This window comes from Sebastes fasciatus, chromosome 16, assembly GCF_043250625.1.
Source record: "Sebastes fasciatus isolate fSebFas1 chromosome 16, fSebFas1.pri, whole genome shotgun sequence".
In the NCBI taxonomy this organism is placed as follows: Eukaryota; Metazoa; Chordata; class Actinopteri; order Perciformes; family Sebastidae; genus Sebastes; species Sebastes fasciatus.
Window position 1 is genome coordinate 23,976,740 of NC_133810.1, and position 23,524 is coordinate 24,000,263.

A 23,524-nucleotide genomic window follows, 5' to 3' on the forward strand; every position below is an offset into this window, starting at 1 on the left:
GGGAAAAGCTGAGCACTGCGAGAGCACAGGGGAGGGCAATGAGGGGGAGAGAAGGGGAAAAAAATAGTCATAATGAAGACAAGTGCATGATGAAATGACATTTACAAAGCTTTGAAAGTGAGAGAGATGTGGAGAAAGAGAGATTGAGAGGGTGGATGAGTAGGAGACCGGCGGAGCTTGACATTTATGCCGACACCTGACGGATCTTGACAGGATCAGGAGGGCTCGGGTGTAGGGCTGAATTCCTCGCTTGTAATTGCTCAGGTATGGATTGGACACATGGCTCCCAAACATTGTTGGAAAATACTATTATTAGCATCTTGTTTTTTGAAAGTTATTTGCAGCGAGAGACTGCGCTGCTCGGGCGTGGGTTTGGATGCAAAACATATTCAAGTGCTGAGTCAGGCTGAAACTTTTACGCCCAAATCAATTGAGATTTCCATAAGAGAATGAATGAGAGAGGAGCAGAATAATGGAAAAGCAGAAAGTAGGCAGTTTCTATTTGGGAGGTAAGACATTACATTGAGAATAGAAAGTGAGGGGGTGGGGGGTGGATATTGAGGAGGATAGTATCAGGTTAGGTAGAAGAGGAGTGAATAATGTGCCAGTGTTTTGGAGGCAGGCAGGAAAGACAGTGAGCTCCTTGTTGGCCGTGTAGGACTCGGATTTGGCCTGAGTGAAACACTTTCACCCTGCGACCCTGCACCTCTAATCACCCCTCTGTTTGTGCTGAGCCCCCTCCAATCATTGAACCGTGTCCCTCACTTCAACACACATCCAACTCTGTTTCCATCTTCTTCTTTGATTTCTTTTATTTCATTATACTTTGTTGAACAAAAGTGATTATCTCATGCAAATGGTATCAGTTTTTTATTATCACCTCGCCAAAATACTAGGGCTGTCAAAGTTAATTCGATAATAACGCATTAAAGCAAATTTATTTTAACGGCACTAATTCCTTTAATGCATTAACGCAACTTGCAATTTTTAGGTTGTAGCGGGCTCAGTTTTTAAGCTAGAGTGAATCTAGAAAAGGAATAAGGAATAAATTGGTACCAACCATGTCATACATCTTGGGAAGGAGGTTAAATAACACTCCAAACTGTCATGTTGAAAACTGTCATGGCCATTTTCAAAGGGGTCCCTTGACCTTTGACCTCAATTTATGTGAATGAAAATGGGTTCTATGGGTACCCACGAGTCTCCCCTTTATGATAATCCCATGCAGTTTGGGGCAAGTCATAGTCAAGTCATCACACTGACACACTGACAGCTGTTGTTGCCTGTTGTGCGTGAGTTTGCCATGTTATGATTTGAGCATATTTTTTTATGCTAAATGCAGTACCTCTGAGGGTTTCTGGACAATATTTGTCATTGTTTTGTGTTGTTAATTGAGTTCCAGTAATATATTTATACATACATTTGCATAAAGCAGCATATTTGCCCACTCCCATGTTGATAAGAGTATTAAATATTTGACAAATCTCCCTTTAAGGTACATTTTGATCAGATAAAAAATGTGTGATTAATTTGCTATTAATCATGATTAACTACAGACAATCATGTGATAAATAAAATAAATAATAATAAATTGATACAAAACGCCTATACCGCGTGTCCCATTTTTTAAAATCATATAAACCAGACACATACTATTTTTAAGCTTACCCGATGAAAGCCTAAAGCCCCCGAAATGTTGTCAGAATAAAGTGCGTACAAGTGATGAGATATAGACTGCTAGAAGTTTTCGTCTTTTACACCCACTTGGACCTTTTCCAATCCACCTTTCATTAAGGCATTGTAGGTATGCATGAGCTTTTTATCTTTTATTCCAAAATGAATGGACTTTTTATTTCCATTTAGTTTTTTTTTGGCTTACTCCTAGCCTCTATTGGGCTTAGCAAATATTTCAGCTATAACTTTGGTGGTTCTGACTTATTAGGGGAAAAAAATCTTTTCACTCCACAGTATGATGATTTACAAAAAGTGAAACAAAAAGAGTCAAAGATCACAGTTGTTAAATGCTAACATAATTGGTTAATCTATTATAGTTAAAGTTGCAAGCTGCTTGATTTTTATTGTTCAGTACAGCAATAGATACCAATTTAACTTGGACAAAAGAAAGACACTATCATGGATCAGCCTTTTGGGGGAAAAAAATGAAGCCTCAATGAAAGCCTCAAGGTGAAAATAAATGTTCTGCTCAAGGCTAGTGGAGCAAAGTCTAGCTCCGTATTAAAGGCAAAATCTGTTGTGATCCAGATGTAAACAACAGAGCAGAAACTCTCCTGTCATTATTCAACTCAACTTTATTTATATAGCACTTTACACACAATACAGTTTATCCAAATTGCTTCACACCACACATAGAGAAAAACAAAAACTACCAAATGTATTGACAGGCCACTAAACACTGAACGACTACAAAATTTAAAGGGGAACTCTACCGATTTTACACATCAAAGTTTGTTTACAAACGTTGTATATATTACTGCATATGTGGGAAAAAAGAGTTGTATAAAGCCTTTTGTGGCTGCAGAAGGAGCTGCGTGAAGTCCGATAATATGCCTCAAGTGATGTCACTTAAGTCAGCGTTGGTTGGGGTCTGAAGACTACAAGCATGGATGTATAATAAGACCTGGATACAGCGCCGCCGCTCAGCCTTGCTTCCAATTTTTTCCAGCGGCCACTGGTGCAGTAGTGGCCCTAATAGAAGTGCCAGGGATGACGTACTTTTGTAGGTCAACCAGGAAGTTAGCATCACCCTGGGTTCCCTCGACAAAAAGCCAATGGGACTTTTCCATTGGGTTTTGGATTATTGCAGCACATAAGCCCTGTGGCAAACTCACGTTTATGATGCTTACACGTTTTGTTTCCGTAAGATAATCTTCACAAATGAACACCACTTTATGATTTTTGAAGAGTAAATGCAATTGCCAGAAGTAAAAAGCTAAAATTAGGCTATAAACAAAGTACATCACGGTCGCATGAGCGCGAGTATACACAACGAGGCTGTAAAAGTGTCGATGTAATGATGTTTAGTAGTCTCATTTAGCCACTTGTTAGTAACCACCTTTTTTAAGACACTTAAAAGCTTCAAAATTCATGAGTGGGGTATTTACTGATGTATTTTTATGTTGTAGAACAAAACATTAACGTTAAATCTCTTAAGGTTGTGTTAACCACAGACCTTATTATGATAATAACACATCTAACTAAAAACCCATTCAAAAAACGCATTGACTTCCAGACGAGGGAACCGGAAGTGCTAAAATGCTAACTCATTTCCAGGTTTTAGGACTCATTCCTTTAGCACTCTATAGACTACCATTGTAAAAGAGGCTTCTGTATAATTGTTGATAGGACGCCTCGAACTGCAAACAAGGTCAATTGTGACTCTTTCTATTCAGAATTTTTGATCCATGGAGGTTTCCTCGAGCCGAGAAGAGCAATTTTAAAATCCGTGACATCATCACAATGTAAAGTTTATCGGCCGAGTGGGAACTCACAGGTGCTACCAGCGAGAAAAACACTATTCAGTGGGCTGCATACCATGTGAGTAAACCCGGAAGCTCGAAAACTTTTATGGCGTATGCGCCAGGCGAGCAATTCTCATTGGAGCGAATAGGCACCATCCTGGGGTCCGGTATCCAGTTCTTATAATACATCCATGAATATAAGTTTGAAAATGTAAAAAATGTGAGGGTGATTTAGAAAGAAGTAAGTTTACCAGAACTCTGTAGCTCCTCATCTCTGCTTGAGGCTAGTGTATTGTGGGTAATGTAGGCATCAGACAGGAGGAATAAAAAAGACTATATCTCTGGTTCTGTGCGAGGCTAAATCAGTGCAGTACTCCTTTAAATCATTTTTGACAATAAAGTTTGCATAAAACATGATTACATCAGTAATGTGTGTAAACACAGCAGTAAAACAGTAATAAAAAAATACTGATTGGGTCTTTAAAATGGCTGCTACATGTCATAACCTACATGTCCTTTTCTCTCAGGATTTAATTTATGGTGTGAGTGTTACTGTGAGGCCCGCTGATATGTCACTCCTCTATACTGTCCTGGTAACGCCGGGATAATTGAACTTGTTTACATATCCTCTGGGAAATCAGCCGAGCTGCAGAATACACCAGAGAAGAGCAGGAAAAAGAGCAGCGCGTCAGAGTGTACGACTGAAAAATCTTTATTTTTAGCCAGTCTGCTTGTGTCATACGTTTGATCCATAAAAGATCTCGGCATGTGTGAAGCCATATGTGCCATTTTTTCCATGTTCACTTGTGTGTGTGTGTGTGTGTGCGACTGAGTGACGCACCCAAGTGCATGTGTAACCTGAGATTCAGGTGGTGATGCAGGCGGGTGTGCAAATACGTGAGTAGAATTTGTTACCACGGCAACAGGCATTCAGTGAGTCGGTGCAATGGAATGGCTGGTGCAGTTCTATTAGCGAGAAGCAGTTTCCATAGCGACTCGACATCGCAGCTGCCTATGCAAGAGTTTGTGTGTGTGTGTGTGTGTGTGTGTCTCTGTATGAATACGGTGTGAATCCTGTGTGAATTTGAGTGTTCATTAGCGTACCTCGCTATGTATGACTTGCTTTGTAACATTTCATGTTTTTTCATCCTTGCCATCATGTTTTTTTTCGGCGTGAACCTCCCATCCGTGTCTCTACCCCCGTCGGTTCTCTCACACTGCCCTATTTTCATCTCCTTCCTCTCTCTGTCTTACCCCCCTTTATCTCTCTTTCTCTCCTCCTATCTGCCTCTCTCTCGCTCTCTCTCGCTCTCTCTCTCTCCCCCATCTCTGAGTGCTGAAGCTCATCAGGGTAAACAGATGCTGTGGCTGTTATTTATGTTTCCACTTGGTCTGGCTTTCATACAAATTATCCACAGGCCCTGCACAGTGCAGACGCTCAGCCTAACTGGGCTGCACTGGCAGCTCTCTCAGCCTTATCCACACTCAGACACTCAGGCCATACCATAGACGCTGCAAGAAGGGTGGCGGGGGGGGGGTTCAGGAGGTGGTCGGGTGGTCGGGGTGGGGGGGGGCACACATAGGCTGATAGAGTGAACCATAGCAACACACTGATGGGCACAAAGACACCAATAACAGAGAGGGCATCGAAACTGGCTGCACCACTTGCACCACACATGGAGGGGAATAACAGTTTGGGAAGATACCATCACGGCACAGGGCAGGGGAAACAGACATCACAGAATGAAATATAGAGGATAAGCCCAGTGGGGCAGGCATGAAATACTTGGTGCCAACTTAAAGGCAGTCCACTGAAAATGTTTCATACTTATTTTTTTCATGTGAATCACTGGCAGTAGGAGGTTAGATAAGCTGCATATGCATCATAAAGTGGGTAGACTACCTGTTGCCTTTGGACACTCAATTCACCATATTCACATGGCGGCCATTTTGCTCTTACTCAGGGTGGGATGGATCTTTGTAAATTATGGTTCCTTCAAATGAAACTCGTCAGCTTGTGTTTACAACTTGGGAAGTCGTGTACACAATATGCTTGGCGTTCAAGAGGTGAAGTCGTGAGAACACCAGCTGCAATATTAACGTTGCTGTCGGCATCTAGAAGCCACAGAAGCTAACAATTTAGCAAGCTAGCAAGCGGGTAACATAATGCAGTAAATGCAAAGGCATAATGACAGAGGAAAAAGATTAGGCAGTTTGAAATATCAACATTTTCCTCAGACATATTGTAAAATTACGAAGAAGTACAATATATTTACTTATTATGTAGGCCTACCGAAAAAATAATTTCCAAGGCCTCCGCCATTTCTGACGTCAACAAACATGTCACAACTCGTGAACTCGGAGCTTTCAGAAACTTTCCACATGAGGTTGTGAATACTACAAGAGGGGGGGCGTTCATATGGACTCTTCTCGTGAACACGGTAAACACATAGCTAGCGTTATGTGTTCATTTGCCAGATGGTATTTGTGTTTGTCAGCTGAATTAGCCAGTGTGGCACACTGTATAACATCTTAATTTTGGTTTCAGTCAAACTTGAGTGTAGCAGCACTATCACAGTCAGGGCAAAGTCACAAATTTTAAATGCTAGTTAGGAAGTTGGAGCAAAATGGCCGCCGTGTGAATATGGTGAATAGGAACTCTTAAAAGTTGTGAGTGTGTGGTTAAGAATTTTTGACCAAAGAATGAATGAACATGAAAATAATAAACACCATTGTTTGTTTCTGTGTCGTGCAGATATTCGGGATCGTCGTAAGAAGCCAGTGATGCTGTTCATCCACGGAGGCTCCTACATGGAGGGCTCAGGGAACATGTTTGACGGCAGCGTCCTTGCTGCCTACGGAAACGTCATCGTGGTCACTATGAACTATCGTCTTGGTGTGCTCGGTAAGTTTGGTGCCCAACACATCCTAATGGCGTTATCAGTCACAAATGAATCTGATGTGAAGACAGAGTTTTTTTGACATCTGTCATCTCACCTTGACCGGTCCCTGTGTGTCAGAGAGCTGATGTATATCAAAATGTGTTTTAGAAATAGTGCTATAATGCACATATAAAGTTTGCTGTATAAAAAATAACACTCAAATTAAATCACCTCCTTTTGCAGGCTCCTAAAGTCCAAATAATATGGAAGACAGAATCTGCCAAAATCAAAAATAAATAAATGAATGACTTGATAAATAAATAAATATGCCATTAAATGTACCAAAAATAATATTAAAAATAAATGTAAGCATTAATGAATTGATAAGTATTGATAAAGATTGAAATATATATATTGATAGATACATTCCTGTTGTCTTAATTTGCTTATTTATTTATTATAGTATTAATTCCCCTATCTACTCTTTTATATAATTTTCCCCTTTATTAATTTACTTGTTTTTATTAACTTTTAATTTTATTTTTACATTTATTTTTAAATGTATTTATTTATATTATAAAGAAGCAAATTAAAACAGAAATATCAATTTATTTCACATTTTATCAATTAATTAATGCCTACATTTATTTTTAATGTTATTGATGGTACATTTAATGGCATATTTATTTATTTATTGAGTCATTTATGTATTTATTTTGGCAGGTTCCGTCCTTCATAACATAGGTCTTATATTGTGTTACTCTAAGATAACATCACAAGGCATATATATGAATGTCATATACATGGATGCTATTTGAGGTTTTGACATAAAGCAGCCACTCACCTTAAATTATTTCAGCAGTGTTGACATGCTACAGCAGAAAGAGCATGTAAGGGAAAGTGCAGACAGCATGCTCAAAAGAGAGACAGGTATAAATGGTGAGTATCTCATGGGAGCTACTGTATACTACTGTATACTGTATACTACTGCCAATGTCCCATCAAAGCAAAAAAAAACGTAACTAAAGCAGATTACTTACTTTCCCAGTATTTTGTTATTACCAATTTGTTATTATGTTATCTTTATATATATATATATATATATATGTATATATAGCTTACTGTTTTTACAGGGAACACGTATCAAATAGCATACAGCTCGCCCCATTTTGGCTCAGAACACACCCATCTTAACAAATTCCAAAAATTCAAACCCAGACTCCATGACCACTAACCCTGCCACCCTCCCCACAGCTCTGTCATATCTGTTTTGATGCCTAGATATTTAAAGTGTCTCTAATTCAGAACTCATAGAACTATAGTTCCATATGTAACTCTTGCGCCCTTGACATTGCCTCATAGTTTTGGGCGTGGTGTCCCAGGGAACGTCATAGGTCTGTAGAGGGGAAAAAAAGTGAATTTAGTGTCAAGTTACTCTTTAAAATGCTTAGAAATGTAAATGAGGCTCTGGCCTATGCTGGCGTCTTTAAATGGATAATAGGGATAATTCGGGTGTTTTGAAGTGGGGTATGAAAATATTTTCATCGCTTCATCTTGCCGTCAGACAGCCCTTTCCGATGTGGAACTGAACCAGACTCCATTGACAAAAACAGTATAGATAAGTTTCACTTTCAGTTCAGTTCGTTGTCGGAAAACATTCTAAATATAGTGTACACTTAAACAGATATTGATTTGTTTAGGTGAGTCTTTCCTTTAGGTTCCTGACATACGTTTTGCTGCAGCCCCCGTCCACAGCAGTACATTGCTTTCGTTCCGTGTGGTAACTCTTGTCTGCTTCTCCAAGCTGGGGGTGTGCTGACCGTCATCTACTGTAGGTAATGCACCGACTATGGATAAGTACCTCATACAACCCCACTTCAAAACACCCAAACTATCCCTTTAAGACTTGACCCTGCTGAACCTAACTGGAACAGCTAAATTTAGGACCTGAACCCGACCCAAGACTCAAAGACATATTTTTGCTTTATGTCATCCATTGCTGACTGTTAGCTCACCAGGCTAATGCAGCGCGGTGGCTACACTCTGTCTCTTTTCCTCTTCCCACGGGGCGTCTAGACGCAACACATACAGTAACAGACATGGACGAAGATGATAGGCACATTCAGAGAGAAATAAGAGAAATGTTTCATTATGGTACATTCGAAAATAACTAAAACCGTACCTGCGCTGAAGCAACTTGAACCATATAGGTCCCGACAAATCATCAGGGTTCGGGTCGGGTAGCAGAAGTCAAATTCACACCGGATGTTACAGTCTGTACTGGTGTGGGACTTGAAAACTGTACAATAACAGTCAGTGTTATTTCTGTGCAGCAGGGATTTCATAATAAAGCACAAACAGGTGTGTTTACTGTGTTCACTTACCCTGAAATTTTTTTTTTTTTCCGATTAATTAATTGTTGTATTAATATGCACTTCTGCATAAAAAAACAAAACAGCCAGGATGTGACTCACTATACTTCAGAGACACCACAAACCACTTAGTGCCTTTGGTGTACATTGAAAACAGAGTTGAAATGTGTGTTTGTTGCTTTCGGTGTATTTTTGGATTAAGGGGTATTCTATTTGTCCATTCTGTTGGAGCTTTGCTGTGCTTGCTTGGCCTGTGACTGTGGGCAGAGCTGTGTGTGTGTGTGTGTGTGTGTGTGTGTGTGTGTGTGTGTGTGTGTGTGTGTGTGTGTGTGTGTGTGTGTGTGTGTGTGTGTGTGTGTGTGTGTGTGTGTACACCCAGCCCCTTGTGCCGCTGGATATCAGTGGAGTCAAGTATTTACATTCGGCGTCATCTTTTTGGAGGTGTTTGCACACAGACTATCTGACGCTGGCATTGCGCTTGCCAGGTTGGGTAATCAGATATTGTTTATTGCATCACGCCTGTTTCAACATATCAGAATAATGATAAACAGAGAAATGGGAGTAGTTTAGGACGCCGTCCAAGAGCTGCAGCGAGTATTAACAGAGGGTAACACGATCCAGAGCGTTATTGAGAGTGCCAATGGTAGAGGGGGACAAGGACAAACTGAGAGTTACTGAAATGAGGACCTGGACCTGCAGCTTTATCCTGCTCCATTTCAGCTTGTTATGAGGGTTTTTTTTTTTTTTTCACAGCTGGCAGACAAATTGTGACTGTTAACAAATTGGGCGCGAGATTCAGTTCACAATTTCAAATCAGGTTTGTTGAATGTAGTATTTAAAATACACTCTTTGTTTACTTCTAGGGCTGTCAAAGTTAACGTGATAATAACGCATTAAGGCAAATTTGTTTTTACACCACTAATTTCTTTAACACATTAACGCAACTTGCGATTTTTAGGTTGTTGCTGGCTCCGTTTTAAAGCTAGAGTGAAGATACTGGCATCATATGAAACTAAAAAAAATTGGTACTAACCATCTCATACTAGCGAGTCGCGAAGGAGGCTAAGTAACTTGCCGTAAATTTTGGGGAGGAAAAACTTACATGGCCATTTTCAAAGGGGTCCCTTAACCTCTGACCTCAAGATATGTGAATGAAAATGGGTTCTATGGGTACCCATGAGTCTCTCCTTTGCAGATATGTCCACTTTATGATAATCACATGCAGTTTGGGGCAAGTCATGGTCAAGTCAGCACACTGACAGCTGTTGGTGCCTGTTGGGCTTGAGTTATGATATGAGCATATTGTTTATGCTAAATGCAGTACCTGTGAGGGTTTCTGGACAATATTTGTCATTGTTTTGTGTTGTTAATTGATTTCCAATTATATTTATATATTGGCAAGCATATTTGCCCACTCCCATGTTGATAAGAGTATTAAATACTTGACAAATCTCCCTTTAAGGTACATTTTGAACCATTAAGAAATGTATGATTAATTTGCAATTAATCATGATTAACTATGGACCATCATGCATTAGTCGCGCTTAAATATTTGAATCGATTGATAGCCCTATTTGCTTCCTTTACAGACATCTTGACCTGGCCGATTTACATTGCCATTGTTGCTGTGATTCATGTTGGAGATGTTTGAAGTGCGCTCATGCGTTGTACAGTGTGTTTATTGCACTGAACAATCATTAAAATATGTACGGAATACATACACATAGAAGCGGAAAGCTATCTTGCTGAGTGATTGTGAGGGATGACGCAGTGTCCTCGATTCCCTTAACATTGTTGAAAATGTTGGTATGTGGGCGAATGTGTGCTCTCTCTCTCACTCTCTCTCTCTCTCTCTCTCTCTCTCTCTCTCTCTCTCTCTCTCTCTCTCTCTCAGATATGCTTTAAATGGGTTACTGTACTAAGGCGATTATCCTAGTGTGTGTGTGTGTATGTTTGTGTAGCATAAGCATGCATGTGTACACAAATATCTCCTTGTGCATGTGACAGTGTGTAAGTGCGTGTGTGTGTGTGTGTGTGTGTGTGCTACTTGGTTGCGTGCCGTGCGTAAAACACATGTATGAATAATGCACCATCCATCTGAATTTTTAATAGCGCTCCTCTCTGACACTGTGAATTGGAGTCAAAGTGAGAAACACAAGTACGCCGTTATTTTACGTTTTACGTTCTAATCGTTAGTATTGTCCTCTGCTTACACACACGGGAGCTCGCACATGCCAACCTCATTTTATACGACGCCTGCGCCTTTAAGAGAGTGATAGGGAGTCAGGGAGGAGAGGAGAGAGAGCGGGGAATAGAGACAGATGAGCGAGGGAGAATCATAGAGAGACAGTGAGGGGAAGGGAAACAGAAGGGGGGAGACGGGAACGGTCTAAAAATAAACCGTCAGAAATGCTTTTTTAAATCGGCAGCGATGCAAAGTATTCATTCAAATAGACGCTCCTGCAGTGTGACCACAGCGCCCTTCCATATGGTTTTACACCGTACGCTTTGGCTCCGGTGCGACACGTACACATGTAACTTTCCAGCAAATGATACACTTTTCTTAGTAATTTATGATGTCGTTGTGGAGTAAAATGGGAGAATGGGAAGAAAATGTCTGCTGCACACAGGCTGGTTCAGAGGATCGGTGACAGTTGAGATTCCAGATTGCTCCTCGGCTCACCTTCTCCTACCTTCCTCCTGCTCCGGGCCCAGAGAGCCTTCTGATTTGTGTTGCATAGCCATCTGTTCAGACTAATTAACTAATTAACTAATTAATGAACTCTGGGGAAAGGCCCACCGTCGTGGGCTCTGAGAGTGAGAACATTTTTCACCTCAGGAAGAGAGATGAAACGCTTCTTCTGGAAACGTTTCTCTGCACTTTCTACCCAATTTCAGCTTTTTACTTGTAAGTAAGAGCAGCCTGTTTAGTAGTAAACACCACATTTAATAACCGCGGCTGTTACACGGAGTAAAAGGAGTTATGAATTTAACATTTACTCGGTTATTGTCCTGCCAAAATGTACTTTTCATATTTACAATTGTGCTGGATGATACTTTGTGGCACAGATACTTTTGTCTCAGAGAGATAAAATCAGGTTTTCGTTCAACGCAAACTAATTGTGCTGTCAATGTTCTGAAAATTAGTCATGTTTTGTCCATGCTAACATGCTAACAGATCAATACTGGTGGTCTATTTGATTTAGGGTCTATTGATTAGACTATTTTTGACCACTCGGGGGAAGTGCAACAAGCTGTAAACACAACACTGACAAATTATCGCCCTTAAAACGACTATAAGCTGCCTATTTACACATCCAGTAGAAACTGAGCAACATTGAAATTCATTTGGAGAGCATTTATTCACCAGGCGACATTGGCATTCACAACGCTAAGCGTCTTTTAAAGGTGTTAATTGCGAGATTTGGAGCATTTCTATTGCATCCGCACGGCTCTCAACATGGCGACAGCTAACGGTGCTAACCGCGCTAACAGGCGATGTCAACAAAGCACGGAGAAGCTCGAATTACGACACACACAGAGAGAGAGAGACTTCTTTCTCTGCTCAGGTAGACATTACTCCACTATATCTTTACATAGCAAATAGTTGATTACTGCCATATTAATGCTCTGGATATCGTATAGAGCACCTTTAGAGTTGTTATGGCTAACCTGTTAGCAAGCAGTTGCTTATTTACACATCGGCATTCATTTAGAGTCATTTTTATGGCCATCTGACAAATGTAACTTCAATATTTAGCCTCTTTTTAGCTCTGTTTTGGTCTCCACCAACTCCTGAAGGAAATATGAGAGCAGTGGGACTGAATCAGAACAGTAAAGATGCTGTAACGTCCCATCTGTTATCTTCAACAGTTTTGCCTTACTTTTGTGGTAAACCTTATGAAATGTAACCAAATTAATACTTTCCGTAATACTTATTACTTTAAAGCTTGTAACCACCATGTGTTGTTATAGATTGGACATACCCTATTCAGTACTATTACTTCTATTACTACGAGGGATGTACCCAAATCTGAATACGATATTTGGGAAAGCACAAATAATGCGATGGAAACATATATTTCTTCTACCCGAAGTTGCTCGTTATTATTTGGGGGAGAAAGTTACGGCATGTCTGTGCGTCAGTTTTGTTTCTTCAAATCAATTCATATCATTGTGGATGGCCACAAGATAAAAAATGCCCTTTCTGTTTGCAACATCTGACTTGATTTCACTAACTTGTCGCTTCATTTACTACACATTATTGAACAGTGATCACTATTGTGTAGTCGTCCTCAGCCCCCCCACCGAGTTAGCACACAGCAGGCAGCGGGCTGACAGTTGACCGTTCCCAGCTGGAATTCTGTCAAACCCCCCTTGTATTTCAGTCAATATTCATCTGTTTAATATGTAACATTCTGTATGTATCAGCCATAGGTTTCATGGAAAATTCAGTTTTTGTTTGTTCAATGTCTCCCAGGTTCAGACAGTTAATATAACTTTAGTTAAAAATAAAAAAAGAGAGAGGTGAAAAGTACAGTATAGGATGTGGAAATATATGTTATAATATGCCAATATTAAATCAGGTTGATGCTTTGAAGGCACACAAATGTGTACAGTCAATCAGTGGTGGAATGTAACTAAGTATATTTACTCAAGTACTGTGCTTAAGTACAATTTTGAGGTACTTGTACTTTACTTGAGTATTTCCATTTTCTACTTCTTTATGTATCTACTCCACCACATCTCAGAGGGAAAAAAATTATTTTTTACTCCACTACATTTATTTGACACTTTATTATATATGTATTATTATTCTATAAGAGTATTACACTTTAAAATGAGCCCTTCTGCATAGTAAGTACTTTTCCTTTTGATACTTTAAGTACATTTTTGCTGATAATATTTCTGTACTTTTACTTACATTAACATTCTGAATTTAGGTCTTTTACTTGTAATGGAGTGTTTTTAGATTGTGGTATTTGTACTTACTTAGGTAAGTAATGATTTGATGATTGATACTGTAGTACTATTCTTAAAATTACAAAATGCAGAGAAAAATGTATTCCCTTTAGCTTGTTGTACTCTGTTGAGTTGGTTTTCCCATCAAGTACAGATCCATCAATTAAAAATGATGTATCCAAAAATAATGTGTTCATGTACCCTGTTACTGACACACTAGTAAACACCATTTTGTCTGTTACTTAACACGTATAATTTATGTATATTTTATAAGCCCATGCACCTGAAGACATTTTTAGCTTAATTCAAGTCAAACAGTGTCCACAAATACTACTTAGCCCAGTGAGTCTTGGGAATGAGTTCAAATTGTGTTGCCCGTTGTTCTCAAAAACATCCCTTTAAATCTGACATAAACAGTATTTTTAGCCATCACAGATTTTGCTGTCAATTAATTTCAGCCTGCTGCCTTCTCACAACTCTGCTGTCCCTAAATACAAATGAAACACACCTCCCACTCCCTGCACAGAGCCACAATCTTCCCACTCGGGAAGCAATCGTTAACTCTTCTTTCCCTACATTTTGCAGACAGTGCACGACTGTGATGACAGCACGGAAAAACACAAAACATTTTTGCTTGAGTGTCATTTTGATTGGGACGAGGTTCACGTGCAAACCAAGGGTTTTGGAACATAAGAAACAATTTAGTACCTTTTGCATAAATGGCTACAATATGCTTCATACTTTGTCTGCTGTCTGGGCCATATTGCAAGTGTGATGAATGTGATTCGGGTTAGCCAAGAACAGTTGCTTCCATAGGTAAAGTTCACATTGAGCGCTAATGACTTATAGGTATGTTGACTGAAACTGACACCAGTCTGCCTCCCGGGCTGGCAGCCAGCTGCACAGCTGGACCAATCAAATACAAGGAAAATAATGAATGCAGCTACTGTAGTCTTATTCGATGCTTGACATCTTACACACCACATACTGTAAAGTGTCAAAATCAAACTCAAAAGGTAGTACCCTAAAATAGCAATTATACTTAGGAATTATAGAAAAAAAGACTCTCCTTATAACTCCAGAACTGGCCTTAAAATCATCACATTTTCAAGTTTTCTTCAGTATCAAAGTAATCCAGTAATAGCTGCCTGTACATCTATGGGTACATTGCAAAGAGGAATCGCTTGTAGCTAATTCAGCATACTTTTAATGGTGTCAGTCTGCACAATTTTTAAGCAGATATAGGCTAGAAAATGTTGTCATGTTGTAACAAGAGAATCTACTCATACTATTTGCCGCCAGTCATTCACACTGGAAAATTCTTAACATAACTCACCAATAACCTCTACTGTAGCTAGCCTGTATATAAGAAGTGGACGTTGTTACTGTGACGTCATCGTTTGATGCCTCGAGTTCAGCATTTTGGCCTTCACCATCTTGTTTTTTTGCAACCAGAAGTGACACAATGGGGTGGAGCTAAGTACAACCAAATGCTGAATAAGACATTTTTAGGAAACCAAAAATCAAGTTGGTATTTTGGCCGTCGCCATCTAAGGGTTAAAGTTCTAAGGCAAAAACACAAACAACAACCAGACTGGACAACGCCGTGGTAGCGACCTGTCAATCACAAGGTAGCCACGCCCTAAAGCATACCCTGGTTTATCTTCTATTTGACTCTAAATGGGACCATAATTTACTAAATGAACATCATGCTGTATTGAAGAAGACTTGAAACTAGCGATTGAGACCATAAACTCATGTTTACAATGTTTACTGAGGTAATAAATCAAGTGAGAAGTAGGGTCATTTTCTCATAGACTTCTATACAATCACACTTCTTTTTGCAACCAGAGGAGTCGCCCCCTGCTGGCTATTAGAAGGAATACGAGTTTAAGGCACTTCAGCATTGGCTTCACTTCCCAGACGTGGAGGTTGCAAACTGAGTGTAGCCAGTGAATAGGATGGGATGGCTGATATGATATATTAACTATCACATGAGTTGAATACATACAAGTAAGGGCAAATATGATTAATGAGTTTATATCAAAGCAGCTTTATGTCTGTATATGATTAGCTTTGTGATTCAAAGTTCTGTCTGTGAACAAGGCTCTGTTTTAAGGGTTGCAACTCATTTATTTTGATCTGTTTCTAATTCTCGCTGACTTGATTTCCATCAATGATAACTTGTTTCAGAAATGGAACTTTCTTTGAAAAGCTTTGAATCGTCTTTGTGCGAGCGTGATGTTTGAAGCATTGCTTTTCAAATGTGCATGACAGCCTGGTTTTACTGCACAGTTTGGTACCATTTGAATGGACCTTTGAGAATAAAAATTGAGTGAGATAAGTAAGGTAATAAATACAATGACATTGGGAGCCTATGGGCGGTGTGCTGAAATGACATTAGTTCAGCGGGAGGAAGCTCAATTACAATATAATTTCATTTCTGGGTATACTTGACACACTGAGTGATGCGTAATTGAAATGGACCTGCCAGCAGGTCTTCAGATTGAACTTCCAGCGCCAACAAGGAGATTTAACAGATTTGTGGAAAAATTTTGATAATCCAGCAAGAACGTTCAAAAGGTGAAGCACATCTTTGAATCAAAGAATGGAAATGAACATACAACACTTTTATGGTGTGGAAAGAAATGAAAAAATCCGCCTCCGGGGGGTGCTAGCATTGCTTTTTTGGATGCAAAAATCTGTCACTGCGTGAGTGAGTGAGTAATGAAGTTACACGATTGATCGGCCAAGTGTTGGAGTTTCCTCATTGGCCGCTGCTCTTTCAAAATGAAAAGGCGGGAATAGTCCTTCATGCAAATGCATCCAGTGCGATGCACCCGGCTCACGACACTTGGACAAAGCTGTGAAACTAGGGGATCGTTCTAAAATTAAGCGAGATTCAGCAGTGGCATAGCCTATTTCTCACCAGTGGATTGTTAAGACGGAATAACAGAAAGTTTACGAGCTACCTGTTTGAAACGGCGAGCAGAAAATCAGGGACAAATCAAGTGCATTCCGCGATCGAGTACGTCACCGCTTGAACGGCCAGTTGAGTCGAGCAGCGCGTCCCCTAGTCAAACAGTATAGAAGCAAAAAAAACGAAACTCAGATTTTGTGTCTTTGCTTCGAACAAACTACTATTCGTGTAACAATTAAGCCACAAATTCACAGACTGACCATACACGGTCCAGCCATATACTCGGTTTTGACCAAGTCTTGTTTAGACTTTTAATCTCAAGCAAGACAGAAAAATCTTATCATTAAAAATCACCCTATTTTTTTTGTACATATATAAACTCATCATTATTCAAACTACGTTTTTTCACAAAGACTCTTGTGGGATATTTAGTGCAGTGCCCGTAATAGGATTTACTAACTGTACATCAGAGTCAGTGCTTTTATTGACAGTAGACCTTTTGAAAATCTTTCAAAATTAGATGTTAATTTATCAGTACATGCTGCATACGGTACAGAGATATTCATCCACGGTTACATCCATACACAGTAGATAATCCCCAAGGCTGCCGCACAATACTGAATAATCAAATCCACTTTATTCCAATCATCAAAACAGATCCTTTAGTCTTCAGTGTGTGCAGGAGACATTCACCATCTGCTAAGGTTTTTTATTCCCTATTTTGTATTAGCGCCTCTCTGCTTTTGCTTGATTCGTTTTGTGACTCATATATACAGAAACATTGCTTTGTTTCCTCTCTTCAATCACCTTTTCTGTGTGTATAAAAAAAGGCAATATCTTCCCCTCTGATTTCCGACATCTCTAATCATCTCCCGTGTGACGTCACAGGGAAATTATATAATATGCCCTTCAATATATTCCTTTCACCTCTCTGTCATTTAGGATCTGACAGTAGCTTTGGGCAATATTCGCTTTAATACCTGTCGGATTTTCTTTTTTTTTTTTATCCCTTTCTCCTCCCCTCTCCCTCTTCTCTTGTTCTCTCCTCTCTTCTCACAGAAATATGTTCAGTGACCCACTGCAGTCATTCTGTTCAGTTCTGGAAATTACTCTGCAGATGCATGTTCCCGTCTCAGTAGTCAAACAGTCAGAAGACTGACCGCACTTCAGTTCTGGACTGTGGGTTTGTGAACGGTGCAGACTTTCACAGAGATGGTCGACAACAGAGGATGCACTGAATAAAGCTTTCCAATACAGGACATTAAATATACTGCACAAAATACTAGAGTTGTTCCGATACCAGTATCGGAAATGCGTCCGATACTGCCCAGAATTCGGGAGTACACCAGTCTATGCACCGATCCGATACCATCATTTATTAACCCAGAAAAAAATCAACTTGTTTAACCAGGAATCAATTCTTCTTCGCCACTCCAAAACAGTAGGCTTCACTATGCTGTGGCTGTGGATATATCATGGCTGCCACTGGCAACTACTGTTTTAAAGCAGCGCAGAAGAACTGATTGTAGGTAGTTTGTCATGTGACGATAGCACAAGAATGGTATAGAAGCATAGAGACGAAACTGCTGTGTTTTTTTGACAACAGCCGCTGCCGCCGTTTTGGACTGAAACACTTATTATATTTATAATATTTTACTGTTCGACAAAGGCCGTTTCAGTAGAATATGACAATAGAATAGAAAGAATTTTGTTTTACTTTTGTACGGCATTGGTTAGGCAGACGTTTTACTGGCGTCCGGTAATCATTTTCAGTCCAAAATGGCGGAAGCGTAGCTTTGATGCTGGGCGCTGATGTTGCAATGGAACAAACACTTGACTTTCACTTCTTGGCAATATACGTTCTTTGGTAACGGTAGTCAGAGCAAGGAAAATGTCAGCCATTTTTCAGTGGAAAATCCAACAAGTAAAACAGCGATATGAACAGTACATAAGGCTTCCGTTTCGAGGGGTGGCACCAGCATTGCCAATTTCAACACCAGCAATCTTAAAAACATTTGAAGACGAATCGCGCGAACGAGCACGACAACTTCACCAAGACAAAGGGGGGGAAAAAAACGAACCGCAAATGTTGGAAACCCCATTCCAACAAGGAGAAAATACCACAAAGACAGCCCAAAAGTGACGAAGATATAATTTTTATCATGCTGGTATCAAATCGGTACTTGGTTTTGGCCGATACCGCAAGTTTAGATAATCGGCCTCTGGAAGGAAAAAATGGTATCGGAATATCTCTACAAAATACTGAAAGCCTCCTCTTGATGTGGAGCTGTTGTCCCTTTTCTTTGCATGACGCACCTCTCTTGTCTCAAAACTAAAAATCTAAATCCTTCATCTGTTTCTCTATAATAATAATACATCTTCCTGCAATACAATATCAATAAGGGATAATGACTTTTAGCATGACTCATCTCATCAGCGTACATTAGAGAAACACTAAGTGCTCCTACTATTTTTTTTTGTATTCAGTGGTAGCATGCATTATGCTTTCATGATTTCATAAGATGCACTTTTTTTGAAAGATTTTTCTAACGATGATGGGAAAGATACATGAGAGGAAGCAGCAGTTATTATCAGACCGGTCTCGAGGGACTTTCTGTCCGCTCTTGCTGGGATATGATATACTGTAAATATTTCCGTTTTAAATTTCCCTCCATCGGTTGCTCACCACTCCTCTCGTTGTCTTTCATCCATTCGTTCCGCCGTCTCCGGCCCCGCATCTTTACTTACAGGTTGATGACTCTCCTCACAGCTCCTTGGCCGTTACCTAAAGCAAGTGTTGAATATGCATGAGTTCAGCCTCATAAACTGCTGCTCTCAGCGCTAAAGTCAGTAGGAAGCCCAGCTCAGCAGATGGAGGGGGAGGGGAGGGGGGGATCAGAAAGAAAACTTAGTGAAAGAGAAAGAGAAGAAGAGGGAACTTGTTTGACTTATCCTCAATGGCGGAAGATAAACCAGAATTTCCTCTCTTCATGTTGCCCTTGCGAAAAGAGAGCGACAGCAGGCTCTAGCTCAAGCTATCATGCTAGTTCATACACTCAACTGTGTGTGTGTGCATTGACTTTGTTTTTTGTGTTCATGCATGCAGCTGTTTGTGTACTGGAATATGGAAGTGCTTGAATGAGTGTGTATGCAAGTGCTTTTTTTTTCGTGAGTGTCTGTCCATATCATTTTGCCTGAAGCTCTCTGGACAGTTGCCAGGCAACTGTGGCAGGCCGCTCGGCGCTCGGCTGGGCAGCCACGGAGCAGACACGTCCACATGCCTATGGTTTTGATAAGTGGCACAGGTCAGCGCTGATACGTTACCAGGTCAGAGTCACGTCGGGCTAAGAGCCAGTCAATTGCCGGGATGATCTAAGGATGATGCAATTACACAATAACATGCAAACTATATCTCCATTTGGTAATCCTATTATCTTGATCATCTCTTATGATCATTATCTCATTACCATTAGGTAAAGATAATTGTTTTCTCAAGAGCGGGTCACTATTTGTGGTTGCATGTTTGGCAACTATGAAACGTACTTAAGCATTCATTTGTTCTCTCAAGATAAAAAAGAGAATTTGGTAACACTTTCTATGACGCCCGTGTACATAATGCATTATAGGAATTATAATACACTAAGATCCTTGCAAAAAAATGTCAGTGAGTGACCAGCAATTATGAAGTATTACGATTCTTACATGCATTATAGACATGGGCGTGATAGAAAAGTGCTACCGAGAATTTAGTTGTGATTCTGAGATAATGTAACAGAATGTAGAGCCAACATGGCAGCCCTTAGCCTCTATGTTTTTTGCTTTGTAAGTAGAACATCCAGGTCACTGCATCTGTGGACCAGCATGAAAACATTTTGTTCGAGGTGTTTTCATCCCCAGGTGGACATCCAGATAAAGCCACGGACACGTGAACATTTTTGATAGAGGTTTACCTTAATCTATTTAAGATTTAATTATTGCTGTTCATGCAAACGTGCTCAAGCGTAGTCTCTTCTGCAAAGGTCAGGCAAATGCTGTCCATATTGTAGGATGCTGTTGCTGTTGCAAAGCACAAAGCAATAACGTTACTTGCAGTTGTCTTTTTTTTTTTTTCCTTCTATTTATTTTTAGCAGCCAACAAGTGTCTTTTTTTCCCTCATTATGTTTTGCATGTAATAATATACATATATAAAGTATAAAATATGATTATAGGCTAAAATATTTTACAAAATGTACTCAGATACAACTGTTGACAGGGACAAACCAATCCAAAATAACCTTAATGAGACACCAGGCACCAAAATCACGAGCAACCGCTACATATCGTTATTTATAAATATTGTCCAAATGTAACAACACTCTGTAATATGAATCATAATTAATCCAGGTGAACCCACCGAAAACACTCCAAGCTTAAAGTGTTGTTAACAGTAGTGTAAGTACAGTGTGGAGTGAGACGTGTGTGTGTGTCACGCTAATTGTCGTAGATAGGTCAATTTAGCAGGTTATCATCACCACCATCATCATCACCGCTGCTACCACCACCATCATCATCATCACTTACATTATAATCATCAACAATAAAACTTAATTTGCTGTTCGACACACTTGTGCTGACTGTCCTCTTTTACCATCTGTCTCTGTGTTCTCCCTATACTGTACTTTATGGCTGTCCCACTCGCTCCGACTGCCCTTTACAACACACTGCTTACAGTAGTTCAGTCACTTGTGTCTTCTTTCAATTCCCACACGAGGAAACTTGCTGAATTAGAATCCCTTAACAGTATTCACCGAAAACACTAAAAAATGTGGGCTTATGCCATAGAGAGACACATCATAACTAACGGAGTTTATTAGGACACACTGACAATGACACCAGGACCTTGTGTATAGTGGTATGTATTGTGTATACTAGATTATACTGTACATATTCCTGCAAAACTAAACATTTCTTATTCAACAAATATGCTCCTTTAGGTGACATCTAGCATGTTTGCACTGTATAGAGCCGTACGTGAATGGTGTTGGCCTTCCCTTTGTCTCGCTGTATAAAGCGACTAAATGGCAAACAAGTCAGTGGATGTCTGGGATTGCCATTTGAACGCCATTCAAATCCATTGTGGCAATGGTGGACTCCGCCACTGACGATACAGACTACTGTTTAGACAAATAACTCATTAGTGCAAACATATTTAATGGCTGTTGCAGGAGAAATTCCAGCCATAAATAGTACCAGAAATTGGATTTGTATTGTAAATATTGGATATTACCAAGAAAGGATTTTTTTGTGCATTAAATTTGCATTCTTTCTAATAGCCAGCAGGGGGGTGACTCCATCCACTTCTTATGGTCTATGATTTTTACCTACAATGACCCTAATGCGGCATATTCTTCTGCCAAATAATGTGTGTAGTGATTGCAAGTTTAACTGAGGAAAAGTAGAAGTTATGGTATCAGTTATGGGCACTGCTGGGAAATTCTGTTCATGCACAAGAAGTGGCAGAAAAAATGTAAAAAAAAAAAAAAAAGAATCTCGTAATATTTACAACTAAGCAGCAATGTTATGTGAAACTGAGATGAGTAGGCCACCTTGAAGGTGGGTGCAGATGCTTTTTTTTCTATTTTCCATCACATCCTCCGCCTCAACAGCCACTAATCTGAGGAGTACGCAGTTTGCTGAAATCATTCTAGATTGTTTTCAATTCAAAATCACAAGAACAAAGAATTGTCAGTGTGCCTGTGTGTGTGACATTTTGTTCAGTTTATTTGATCTTGTTGTGGGTGTGCACCTACTGTGCAAATGTGTGTCCTGGAAGTAGGTGAAACATGCCTTCTGTTGCTCTCCTCCTCTTCTCTTAACTGTGTTGTATTTCCAGCGTGGATATTAAAAATGAGTAATTTGGCAAGCTTTCCGTGTGAAATCTCCTCAGACTTGCAACGAGTTGGAGGCTGAGAAGTTCCTGACAATGACAGGATGCCATCTTCTGTTTACGTGGGATATTTTCTTTTTAAAAAGCCAATAAACACACAGGATTATGTTATCGTGTGCTCCTGAATTTCTGCCCCGCTCCTCTTCCTGCACATAATCAGTCTTTTTCTCTGTGTTTGTTCTAATTTACCCTGCAGGGTTTCTGAGCACAGGGGACCAGTCTGCTAAGGGGAACTATGGCTTGTTGGACCAGATCCAGGCCCTGCGCTGGCTCAATGAAAACATTGGCCACTTTGGAGGAGACCCAGAGAGAATCACCATCTTTGGCTCGGGAGCCGGTGCCGCCTGCGTGAACCTCCTCATCCTCTCCCACCACTCCGAGGGTGAGGCTCTTTCACTGTCATTGTCACATTAGCAGTCATATACCCTGCTCAAAGGGGATTAACATTTCAGGGACAGTGTGGGTAGTGTATTTCTCCATAGAACATGTTAGTAATTTCAATGAACAGCCTAAACCAGATCAATAAATATATAGCAATATTATTGAAGGGACGCAATATTCAGAAATGAGTCATCCACTATTTACAGCAATGTTGTTTACATATATTTTCAATAAACATGCAAAACTGCAAATATTGAGTAATTTGAAAGAAAACCATGATTTTAAGTCTTGACATTGTTGACAGATGGATGAAAACAGTAGTAGTTTTTTGCCATAAAAGCATTACTCACCTTGGGACACAAGCCCTGTAATGATCCCAAATTATGTCATTCCACAAGGGACACGATCACTGAACTGCACGGACAAAATTGTCCTTCTCCAATAAAACTAATCCCGTCTGGACAGGGCTTTTTTTTACTTGGATTTCCGATGAAGAACATTAGGAGCACTTCCCTTATTTATTATTGTATACACACAGCAGCACGTTATTGAGTTTCATTAGTGAATTTGATATTTTGAACTGCTGAACTTGTTGACTTGA

General features: G+C 39.9%; 1 protein-coding gene across 1 annotated transcript in view; it reads left to right on the forward strand.

Annotated features, from left to right (window-relative positions):
* The window catches only part of nlgn2b (neuroligin 2b), an 82,093-nt gene that overhangs the window by 47,133 nt on the left and 11,436 nt on the right, over positions 1–23,524 (forward strand). The window contains exons 4-5 of the mRNA XM_074610908.1: positions 6,235–6,384; positions 22,739–22,924. Coding sequence (XP_074467009.1) covers positions 6,235–6,384; positions 22,739–22,924 — 336 coding nt within the window. The remainder of the gene's footprint in view (positions 1–6,234; positions 6,385–22,738; positions 22,925–23,524) is intronic.